The 12,957-nt window shown below is 36.8% G+C and overlaps 1 protein-coding gene across 1 annotated transcript in view; it reads right to left on the reverse strand.

The window, feature by feature from the left end:
- The window catches only part of Abcb7 (ATP binding cassette subfamily B member 7), a 120,832-nt gene that overhangs the window by 41,745 nt on the left and 66,130 nt on the right, over positions 1-12,957 (reverse strand). The window contains exon 4 of the mRNA XM_052170676.1: positions 3,031-3,150. Within this exon, the coding sequence (XP_052026636.1) occupies positions 3,031-3,150 (120 nt within the window). The remainder of the gene's footprint in view (positions 1-3,030; positions 3,151-12,957) is intronic.

Genomic DNA, 12,957 nt, shown 5'->3' on the forward strand with positions numbered 1-12,957 from the left:
GTCATTGAAAAGACTCATACATGGGTGGTGTTTCCAATCATCAGAAAGGCTTCCTCCAGCAGCATATGAGAGTGGGTGCAGAGACAGCCAGACATTACGCAGAGAAAGAGGAGAGAGGAGAGAGGGAGATAGGGAGAGAGAAAGGGAGAGAGGAGGTTGGGGAACCTTGTCAAAAAAGGGGGAGGAAACACTGTAGGATTCAGAGGGGATGAAGGACACAACAAGAACACAGCCACAGAGACTGAAGAGACAATCAGGGAGCCCATATGGGTCGAAGTTGGTCCTCTGCAAATGTTATGGTTGTGTAGCTTGGTATTCTTGTGGGACTCTTTACAATGGAAGCATGTGTCTGACTCTTTTGGCTCCTCCTGGGACATTTCCTCCTACTGCTTTACCTTGTCCAGCCTGAATAGGAAGGCTTTTGCCTTGTCTTATTATATCTTGTTTGGTTGTTTCTTGGAGGTCTTTTCTTTTCTGACTGGAAACAGAAGTGGAGTGAATCTGGGAGGTAAGTAGGGAGGAGCTGGGAGGAGTGGAGGGACAGAAACTGTGGTTGGGTTGTTCTATATGAGAAAAGAACCTATTTTCAGTTTTAAAAGTATTTTCTATATGCTATATTCTATAGGCACTCATAATTTCCATTCACCTCTCCCTCTTCCAGATCTAAGAGAAATAAAATATAGTTTTAAAAGAGTTTCTCTATACATTTTGGTTTCCTTCTAATTAGCTTGCAAGAATTTGGAACAGCATTTTTCATTCTATGAGTTCAATTTTCATTCTATGAGTTTGTTGGCTAAAGAATCAAATAATAGTGTTCTAAAAATATTTTAATCATCAACGATATTAGCTTAGCTAGATTTCACACCTTGATATTGACCTGTCACCAAGCAACAGAAATCTGTATTTCTGAAGGACTGGAATTCACTCTAAAAATAAATCCTAATGTAAATGTCATTACTGAAGGCTCCTCCCTTTAGCTAGACTAATTAGTCATGTTCTAACCTGCTCTCTTCAATTCACAAGTTAGTCCAGAAAACCATCTGCCTTTTACTTATTAACAAGGTATGTACACTTAGCTAAAAAAGAAATAAAGATCAGTTCACTATTTTTGCCTTGAATAGTAGCTCAGAGTCATTTTTCTCTTTAATAATTTGTGTGTAAAAGATAATCCAGCAGCCAACACTGTGCTGTACATGTTAAAAGTTGCAACATTAGCTATGAACTTATTTTCTAATACTGTTCTCTATTCAGCTTAAAGAAATAGTGAAGTATAGACTAATGATCTGTTGCTTGATCACTTGAGGAGTGGGTAAGATTCAGTGGCAGGGTCCTCAAAAGAGCCCACAGCTGAGAAAGATGTGAAAATGAAGAGTCTGCATATAGCTTTACTTTATGGAACAAAGATTCTGTCCTCAGTTGTCCTGCTCATGTCTTTGGCAATCTCCTAAATTTGGCATCTCTCTACTAGCATCTCTGTGTTTTTCCAGCCCTGGGCTGTCTCTGAGCTCACCCTGCAGTTATATCCCTGAATGCACTGCTCTCCATCTAGATGTGCTAGCATCTCAATATGTCCAAAAGTGCTATTTCCATTCTACAAACAAGATTTGTCTTACTACCTACTCGTATTGAAAGCAGCATCATTACTGCACTCCTGGCACCACCTTTGACTTTTATTCCTAATAACCAATCTGTTGCTATGTCTTAATCCCGCCTAACAACATCTCTGGAATCTTTCCCTCTCGTAATCGTTTTTCGACCATGACTTCAGTACAGTATACTATTACTCCATACCTAGACAACTACTAGTCTCATAACTAGTTGAAAAATACTTGCCATACGAAAGCATGGAAAAAAGATGGATGGTATCCCTAGAGTAGAGTAGATCTGGTACTACTTTAATCCATCTTCTACAACAGAGCCAGATTAACTTGTTGAACATATTAGTATGCTTACTCAATATTAAAGCTCTTAGTTTTCACATTATGAATTTTATATTATGGTAAAGGTATTAGGATTAGTATTTTATATTACATTATGGTGAAGGTATTTTACACACACACACACACACACACACACACACACACACACACACACCACTCTAAACTTACTTTCAATTCCTCCAAAGTACTACTCTTTCAATGGAGCCAAGATCGATTATGCACTTCTCACTAGGCCACTGTCCAAATTATCTCTACTGCTCTAACAATCTGACCTATACCGGACTCTAAAAGATGTCATTTCTTCTGCAAAATCTTTCCTAACTCACTCCCCACCATGGTGGTTGTTCCTATTGTTCCTCTAAAACCCCACAACAGTAGAATGCTACTTCTTTAAATCATTTATGATAAAATAAAATTGCCTTGCCCTGTATGATTTGAGGGAAGAAATGTGCCTCATCTACACACCTCACTTACATTTGAATACCTATACTCTGGTCTCTCTTCAGATTGTATGAATCTTTTAACCTTTTCATTTGAATACTATACAGTGAATACCAAAACAAGATTTTGTATAGAGTCTCAATATATTTCAGGGCAGGGGAAAGAATGAGCAAATAATAGCATACATAAATTTGAAACTGAGGGGGGTCTCTAAAATGTATTTACACTTAAAGCACTGAAAGCACTTAGGTTTTGTGGCTCTTTATTTTCCTTTCTCCCTTGAACCTAAGCTCTTATTTGGCACTTATGGCTATAGGTGTACTTTGTCTTGTCCTTTTCAATTTATCAGAAATAACCTCCACCAAGGCTTTGAGGAACTTCTTTTATAAAATTCAATATGCTTTCTTACAATGTTTCTACATCTTATATACTTGTTTTAAGAATGAATTCTATCAAGTTATGATTATCAGACTTTTGATTCAGGAATCACCTTGTATCACACAATTTCTGCTCAATGAATAAAATAATTATGTAAAGCAATGAAAGTCCTCAAAGTTGACTATGTTCCATTGACAGTAACTTGCTTAAAGTAACCCAGTGTTTATCACTAGAAAAAGTTATAGTATCTTTTAACAAAACATATCCTTACCTTTGCACCACCCAAAAATCCCAGGGAGATGGCAACTCTGGCTCTCAGATCTGGCCTGTCTTTAGGCCACACATAAGAAAGCATGACTTTAATGATTTTTCTAGTGTCAACATCCTTTAACTGTTGAAAGAGAGAAAACAAAGCAGTTTAATGCCATTTCAAATGTAAAAATTTTTCCTACATTATAATGAAATTATTATAGTACATTCATTCATAAATTTCTCTCTCTCTCTCTGTGTTTGTGTGTATGAATCTGTGTGTGTGTGTGTGTTGGTGCATGCAAGATAAAGCATGCATGTGGAAATTGGAAGATGAAATTTTCAAGAAATAGAATCAGTTCTTCATTTCTACCAAGGAGGTTCCTGGAAATGTACTCAGGTTTGTTAGTAAACACCTTTATCCACTGAGCAATCTCGCTAGCTATAACCAAAATTTAGTAATGTATAATTATATGAAAATCTAGGAAATGCATGACAACATTGCAAATATCCATTTCTGAGAAATTCTACTAAAAATAATCTAACTACTGTGGTCTAAATTGATTCTATTTTACCTGAAAAATCTTTTGAATCTCTCAAATTCTTTCCATTTCCAATCACTAATATAATCCAAGTTATCATTAATTCTTACCAAAGAATCCCCCCAATCCATTGTAATAGCCTCCTAACTTACTACCCTGTATTCATTCTATTCCGGATCTAGTAAGTTTACCCAATAACCAAAGGACCCTTTTCCGTTTCCTCTCATAGATCATGATTCCTTTCTTTGAGGGATCGATTTCAGTCCGAAACTAGATATACAGGGCTAGCTATCATCAGGTAAAGACACCTGCCACCAAGGTTAATAGGTTTTATCCCTAAAATCCAGAGTTAAAAGAGAACAATTAACCCCTGCAAGTTATCTTCTGATATCCTGTGCCCTGAGGCACAATGGCATGCACCACCCCGAAATAAAAAAATAAGCAAACAAGTAAGTGTTTTTGAAAAAGTCAACTTCAAATGATTCCCAAGAAGAAGGAAGGAGAGGGCCCTGGTCCTGGAAAGGTTTGATGCAGCAATGTAGGGAATTACCGGGACAGAGAAGTGGGAGGGGGTTGATTGGGGAATGGGTGGAGGGAAGAGGGCTTATGGGACTTATGAGGAGGGGGAGAACTGGGAAAGGGGAAATCATTTGGAATGTAAACAAAGAATATAGAAAATAAAAAGAAAGAATAAAGATGAAACCAGTCTCAAGAAAAAAAGTCATTGTTTTTAATAGCTAAGTAGTATTCCATGGTGTAAATGTACCACATTTTCTGTATTTCATTCCTCTGTTGAGGGAGATCTGGGTTCCAGCTTCTGGCTATTATAAACGTGGCTACTATGAAAAACATGTGACTTTATTACATGTTGGAGCATCTTCTGGGTATATGCCCAGGAATGGTATAGCTGGGTTCTCAGGCAGTACTATGACCAAATTTCAGAGGAGCTGCAAGACTGATTTCCAGAGTGGTTGTACCAGCTTGCAATCCCACCAGCAATGGAGGAGTGTTCCTCTTTGTCCACATCCTTGCCAGGATCTGCTGTCACCTGAGTTTTTGATCTTAGCCATTCTGACTGGTATGAGGTAGAATCTCAGGGTTGTTTTGACTTGCATATCCCTGATAACTAAGGATGTTGAACATAGTTTCCTTAGTTGAGAATTCTCTGTTTTGCTCTGTTCCTCATTTTTTAATAGGGTTATTTGGTTCTCTGGAGTCTGACTTCTTGAGTTCTTTGTATATATTGGATATTAGTCCTCTATCTGATGTAAGATTGGTAGAGATCTTTTCCCAGTCTGTTGGTTGCCATTTTTGTCCCATTGACAGTGTTCTTTGCCTTACAGAAGCTTTGCAATTTTATGAGGTCCCATTTGTCAATTCTTGATCTTAGAGCATAAGCCACTGGTGTTCTATTCAGGAAATTTTCCGCACTTTCTCGTCTATTAGAGTCAGTGTATCTGGTTATATATGAAGGTCCTTGATCCACATGGACTTGAGTTTTGTATATGGAGGAAAGAGTAGATCAATTTGCATTCTTCTACATGTTGACCAGCAGTTGAACCAGCACCATTTGTTGAAAAGGCTGTCTTTTTTCCACTGGATGGTTTTAGCTTCTTTGTCAAAGATCAAGTGACCATAGGTGTGTGGGTTCATTTCTGGGTCTTCAATTCTATTCCACTGATCTTCCTGCCTGTCACTGTACCAATACCATGCAGTTTTTATCATGATTGTTCTGTAGTACTACTTGAGGCCAAGGATGGTGATTCACCCAGAAGTTCTTTTATTGTTGAGAATAGTTTTCACTATTCTGGTTTTTTTTTTTTTTTTTTTTTTGATATTCTCAAATGAATTTGAGAATTGCTCTTTATAACTCTATGAAGAATTGAGTTGGAATTTTGATGGGGATCACATTGAATCTGTAGATTGCTTTCAGCAAGATGGCCATTTTTACTATAGCAATCCTGCCAATCCTAGAGCATGAGAGATCATTCCATCTTCTGAGCTCTACTTTAATTTCCTTCTTCAGAAACCTGAAGTTCTTGTCATACAGATCTTTCACTTGTTTGGTTAGAGTCACACCATGATACTTTATGTTGTTTATGGCTATTGTGAAGAGTGTCATTTCCCTAATTTCTCAAACTGTTTATCCTTTGAGTAGAGGAAGGCTACTGATTTGCTTGAGTTAATTTTTTTTAAAGATTTATTTATTGTTATATGTAAGTACAGTGTAGCTGTCTTTAGACACATCAGAAGAGGGCATCAGATCTCATTATGGATGGTTGTGAGCTACCGCTACCATGTGGTAGCTAGGATTTGAACTCAGGACCTTGGGAAGAGCAGTCAGTGCTCTTAAGCACTGAGCCATCTCTCCAGTCGTGCTTGAGTTAATTTTATATCCAGATACTTTGCTGAAGTTGTTTATCAGCTGTAGGAGTTCTCTGGTAGAGTTTTTTTGGTCACTTAAGTATACTATCGTATTATCTGCAAATAGTGATAATTTGACTTCTTCCTTTCCTATTTGTATCCCTTTGACCCCCTTTTGTTGTCTAATTGCTCTAGCTAGAACTTCAAGTACTATATTGAATAGATAGGGAGAGGGAGGACAGCCTTGTCTAGTACCTGATTTTAGTGGGACTGCTTCAAGTTTCTCTCCATTTAGTTGACTTTTGGTTTGCTGTATATTGCTTTTACTATGTTTAGGTATGGGCGTTGAAATGATGGGAGAACAGTTCTTTCCAGGCAGTATTTGGGTATGGAGCATCAGCACAGGATCAGTTCCTGGCACCGATGGAAATTGGAAGCCACTTAATTTTTGTTAATATTTATTTATTTTATTTATATGAGTACACTGTAGCTGTCTTCAGACACACCTGAAGAGGGCATCAGATCTTATTACAGATGGTTGTGAGTCACTATGTGGTTGCTGGGAATTGAACTCAGGACCTCTGGAAGAACAGTCAGTACTCTTAAATGCTGAGCTATCTCACCAGCCCAAACATATACTCTATATATAAATTAGATGTGGGACTATGTGCTAAAAGGAAAGGGTCTGCTGGAAGGGAACACAATGACATAAGGGAGTATTATAATTGGGGAAAATAAAAATATCTCATATTTCATTTTTCTCACATGAATAATTTAAACTTAAATATGTCATTGAGTATAGGTCTGTACACATGAAAACAGGAGAACTGCTTGGTGAAAGGAAAGGGATCAGTGAGACAGGGAAGAGGAGTTGATACAGAGCAAGTACACACTGTACACAGTGAGATATGTTGACAAAAATCTCATAATGAAACTCATTATTCTATATGCTGAATAAAAATAAAATTTTAATAAAGAAAACATTACATCAGAGTTGGCTAAAATTTAAAAATACTAAATAAGGAAACAAAAATTTGGCTATAACAATGTTTATGCCTGGGCTGTTTTAATAGAAACAAAATTAAAAAAATACTCCAAACACATTAACAATAGTAGCTCAAGTGAAGAGAATAACTGATAAAAGTTTATATTCTTTTATGTGTTTATATTTCCCGTAATCCGTATTATGTTCAAATTCAAATTGATTTCAAAAAGGAAAAAAGTTATACAACTTAAAGTGAATTTGGATAGCACAGAAGGTAATATACAACAAACCTAGGACAGAATATCATAAACACAGGGCACTTTTATATTATGATCACCCTCATAAAGTTCAGCAAACTACTTTGTTTGCATTTTAGGCAGTATTTTGTGCAGAGAGGAAGAGAAATAAAAGTGGTCATATTATACAAAAACACAAAGACTGTCATCCTGAGTTGTTTCAAATCCTTAAGATGGCAAAAGTATGAAATACCAAAAGTATAGTTCCTGTGTTTTATTTTACACATATACACATACTCATACTCATGAGTTAGTAAGGCATTTTAAAAAGGAATAAGGCAATAATTTTAAAATCCACTTTTTCCCAAATGAACAATCACAAAATAAATATAATTTAATGCATTATAACACAAATGAGGGGGGCATTTCAACCATTTTCCCCTTTCACAAGTTTTGTCTACCTAATTTTTCTTGATCGAGTAATGGAAAAAAGGCCCTGTTTCCACATATCTTTAGGAACATTCCCTCCTGTCAAAACCTTCTACAACACACCCCAGAAAATTTTCAATAAGGACACAGAGAAGTTACGGCTAAGAGCAAGAAAATTATTCTAGTTGGCTTAATAGTGCATAAAATGTCACCACTTCATTTAACAAAATGGGTTCTGAAGTTGTGTAATCATGCATTATGAGTCCATTAAGCTGTAAAGGACATGACTTCAGTTAGAGTTTAGATAAACTATAAAGTTTGAAATATGACTTTTTTTTTAAAAGTAGAGGCCACATCAAAAAAAAGAAAGAAAGAAAGAAAGAAAGAAAGAAAGAAAGAAAGAAAGAAAGAAAGAAAGAAAGAAAGAAAGAAAGAAAGAGAAAAAAAAAGAAAAAACGTTTTAGGGCCTGAGACAGTTTTAACAAATTTTAAATCAACTTATTCCTACTGCACCAGAGAAAATAAAATTGGGGAACATCATATAGACCACCTTCCAAAAGCACCAGTTATTTCATCTTAGACAGCCAGCAGTAATCCTGACCAACAAATGTGTTTTATCTATAGCTAGAAAGAGACCAGTAGCTTAAAACTAATTTATCATCTTTATATCAACTATGCATTGCCACTTCAACTCAGTCAAGTATAAATAAATAATGTGGAAAGGACCATCCATAGCACTTTAAGATTGTATTCTTAAAGTGTGGGACATATAATTATCAAGATGATGACAATAATTGGTCTTTGAAAAATGTAAGATGGTGCTTGCAGCCAAGTCTGATATCTGAGTTCAATCCCAGAAACCCACATGGTGAAAGGAGAGAACTGACATCAGCAACATGTGGTCTACTGACCTTTACATATCTCATGGGACACAGACATACACAGGCACATAGGCAGGCATGTTCTCTCTCTCTCTCTCTCTCTCTCTCTCTCTCACACACACACACACACACACACACACAATAACAAAATGATTTTTTTAAATGGAAAAATACTTTCTAAGGAGTAACTGCATATAGAATATTAAAAAACTATCAAGAAATAAAGGAAATGAAAGGATAGAAGTTGCTAACGTAACTGATGATATCCTAACAGCTTTTCTTGAAGTAACTAATGATATGCTAACAGGTTCTTTTAGTATCACTTATATATACGCAAAACTATGAAATTCATTTTCTAAAATAATTTTCACAATAGAATTTAAAAGCATATATTTTGAAACATAATATTGGAGGTAGAGGCAGGAGAATCATGAGCCTAGACTCCGTAGTAAGAGTCTAAAATAAAAAACCAAAACACAATGACTCTAACATGATAGAAAAAACTCTCTTCTGCCATAGAAATGTATTTTAAAGAGCTACAAAAGTTGAAGTGCATGTTTTCTCCTCTACAACTATGAAAATACATACAATGTAGCTGCAGCTAAATAGTCTCACATTTAAAACATGGAAATGATACTCAAGCCTCATTACATTGCAAAACTAGTTTTAAGTATGAGTCTTTTTTATTGGATATTTTCTTTATTTACATTTCAAATGTTATCCCCTTTCCTGTTCCCCCCAAACCTCCTCCCCTCCCTCCTCCACCTGCTTCTATGAGGGTGCTCACCCACCCACCCACCCAACCACTCCCTCTTCCCTGTCCTGGCATTCCCCTACACTGGGGCATTGAGCCTTTACAGGACCAAGGGCCTCTCCTCCCTTTGATGTCCAACAAGGCCATCCATCCTCTACTACATATGTGGCTGGAGCCAGAATGTAATGTCCAGATACTATCTTCAATTGTTTCCCCACCTTCTTTTATGAGGTGGTATCTCTCACTGAACCCGGAGCTTACTAGTTGGCTAGAATGGCTGGCCAGTGAGTACAGATCTTTCTGTCTCCACTCCACAGTACTGGGGCAATAGATACACATCATTACTATGTGCTTTATTTTTATTTTTAATATGGGTGCAAAGAACCTGAACTCATGTCCTCACGTTTGACCAGCAAGTACTTTACCCAATGAGCCACATCCATAACTCCCAGGTTTTCAAAATAAATTTTTAGAATTTCACATATGAATGAGTACTGTATTACATCTCCTTTTCCTCTCCGACTCCTTTTGTGCCCTTTCCCTCTCAAATTCAAGATCTCTTCTTCTTAGGTTTATGGGACATATGGGGAGGGGGGATCTGTGAAAGGGGAAATCATGTGGAATGTAATAAAAAAATATAGAAAATAAAAATATTTTTTAAAAAAGATCTCTTCTTCTTTAATTATCAAATCCCAGTGAAGGAGGGTTTTTTCCTTTTCATTCCTGTGTTTTTCTTTTCTCTTGCCCCCTCTCCAGAAACATACGTTTACTAGGAAGCAGGAATTTTTCAGTTCCATTAAAATCTTATGAGACCACCACTATCCTTTGCTGCCAAAACCTCTTTATGGGACATGTGATCATGCATAAATAAATGTGGAAGTATATGAGTTAATAGGGTATAACTGTAAAGCCGCAATCATACTTTTTTGTTTGTTTTGTTGTTGTTTTTTCTGAGGCAGGGTTTCTCTGTGTAGCCCTGGCTGTCCTGGAACTCACTCTGTAGACCAGGCTGGCCTCGAACTCAGAAATCCACCTGCCTCTGCCTCCCAAGTGCTGGGATTACAGGTGTGTGCCACCACCGCCCAGCACAATCATACTTATTACATGGAATAGTATTCATCATAACAATGGATCTTCAACATGGCATAGTACTCAACAGCAGGAGAGAAATCTCATGACTAAATGCACTACAAGAGAAGACCTATACTTAATAACTATAAAAAGGGCACACGAACTTAAAAACCTAAACATCTAAACTGGTTCACTTCGGAGAGTTTTCAGACATTAAGTATACCTATATTAATAAGTTCTATATATATTCTGCTGTTCAGGCAGCTTTGTACTGGTTGCCCAAAAAGTTGTCAAGTATAAATAGCAAATGTTTCCATAAGGAGTTCACTCATTTCAAGATAATCTACTCCACTGAGCTTTGACACAGTGAGAATAAGAAATAAGAAAATAGTATTTTAACAAGATTAGCAGGATTGCCCTTTCCTTACCCGATGAAGAATTTACGAATTCTGGTTTTACAGAAATCCCTATTTTTAATTTATTTTTATTTTATGTGTATTGGTGTTTTGACTATATGTATGTCTGTGTGAAGGTGTGGAATCCCCTGAAACTGAAGTCACAGACAGTTGTGAGCTGGGAACTGGGTGCTGAGAATATGGGTGCTGGGTATTGAACCCTCTTTAACTACCGAGCCTCAAACATTCCTAAATGTTAATAACAGGAAATGGACTAACTTACAAAATCAAACTGAATTTTAAAAAATTACCTACAGATAAAGCTTTTGACTACCGCCACCTAGCAAAAACAGTTCCCCCCCCCCCGAAAACCAAACTTTTGAAATAGTCTCTATTCTGTAAAATCTGGCATATAGGCTGAATGCCATCTCCCCAAAAAACTAATTTAGTATTATTTTACTGACAGACAAACAATTCAGGGAAGAAAACTCTCTTTAACCGAAGTTAAAGGCAACTTCAATTAAAGGAATAATTAAAAAGGACACTACAGTACTGTTAGACATAACAGTGACTTGATAAAAGCTAGGTCAAAAGAAAAGCAAGTTCAGTTGATATCTAACAGAAAACCCAAGAGAGCAAGCAAAGAAATCCTCCTACATTATTATAACTGTAATGTGTTTGGAATAGGAGAGGAAATTATAAATTGTCAGAAAAGGCTTGGCAATTATTGTTATTTTCTCTTTACCTCCGGGTTTGTATTCTAAGCTCGGTTAGCCTGAAATCTCAATAAAGAGTTTATGCAGCAGTGATTAGGACCTGAAGTGATGGATTATACTGCACATAAGATGGATTTGTACCTGACAGTCCATTTAACAACTTATAATAAAATGTAACTAACAAGTAGACTGATGTTCACACTGGCCAGTCTGTGAGTTCTTTATCACAAAAGTAAGTCAAGTTCGTAAAGCAAACGAAGATCCTTAGGCTGCCTGATGATGCATGAAATGAGAGCCAGAAAACTGGCTCCCCGTGTCCTCAGGTATTCTTCCGCACTGGTTTGTAGTCTCACTCACTTTTAGCAAGCTTAGATATTATTTTCCCAATCTTCCAATTTTCAATACTCCGGGATGCCTTTTCACATCTTCTGGTTATATCAAGATTTATGCTAAAGTTCTCTGATTGCTCTAGCAAGTGCCTCTTACTACCACAGGCTTCAGGCTGTATCCAATCAATGAGGAATTATTTCTAACATAGAAAAGACTATGAAGCAGAGTACTTCTTCAGTAAGTAGTCCTTTCACTGAGCTCAAACTACATTCACTAACAGTATGATGTATATTATATTGGTAAACAGTCATATGCTATTTTATCTCACTGAGAAGGACTCTGCTCCCTACCCTCACACTTCAGACCTATGCATGTTTATGTCAAGTGTCCTCCATGGCATCCAAGGGGAATGACCCTGCTAACTCTGTGACAGGGAGGGATGACAACAGCAAAGCAGCCCAAGAATAAAAAAAAAAAAAACATTGTGTCCTTGAAAACATCTAGAAGGAAAACTATTTTTCACAGAGGTTACTATTTTTTAGACCATGATATAAAAATGCCTACAGTAAGAAAGAGAAGCCAGAAGCTTAGCCATAGCAGGCTCAGTTGTGGGGAGAAGGCTTAATGAGGAAATCTAGCTGACACCCTCAACCCCCCTAATTGGTTTTTGTTGGATAGTGTGTTTGATTTGATGCTGTTAGTTCTGTTATTATTGGTACATTTACTCTGAAGCCTCACCTGAGGGGATACTCTGTTCTACCCACAGTCTTCACTGGGAACTCCAGCTGTCTGTTGTAACAGAACTTTCCCCTTTGATTTCTGCTGAATGTTTTAAACACTTGATCTGATAATGTATTACTATGTGTGTATGTATATGTAACTACCTATTGACTATTTATCTACCTATATACCTACCTACTTACTTCCCACTTATCATCTATTATTTATTGTGGCTTGCTATACACTTAATGAACTCACTCAATCAAAATTAAAAAATAATAATAATATGGCTATTGTACATCATTCTGCAGACCATACAAAACAGACAGATGATCCTACAGAAAGATATCACTAAATATTTAAACGTAGGAGTAAAAATCCCCAGTCCTGACTGGCAAAGTATCTTAGCAAGTAAATGTGCTTGGCATACAGGCCTGGCAATCTGCGTTAAATCTCCCACAGCCAGATCAAAATGAAAAGAATATACTCTATAAGGTTGTCTCTAACTTCAACATGTGTACCATGC

This window comes from Apodemus sylvaticus, chromosome X (genome assembly GCF_947179515.1).
Source record: "Apodemus sylvaticus chromosome X, mApoSyl1.1, whole genome shotgun sequence".
NCBI lineage: Eukaryota > Metazoa > Chordata > Mammalia > Rodentia > Muridae > Apodemus > Apodemus sylvaticus.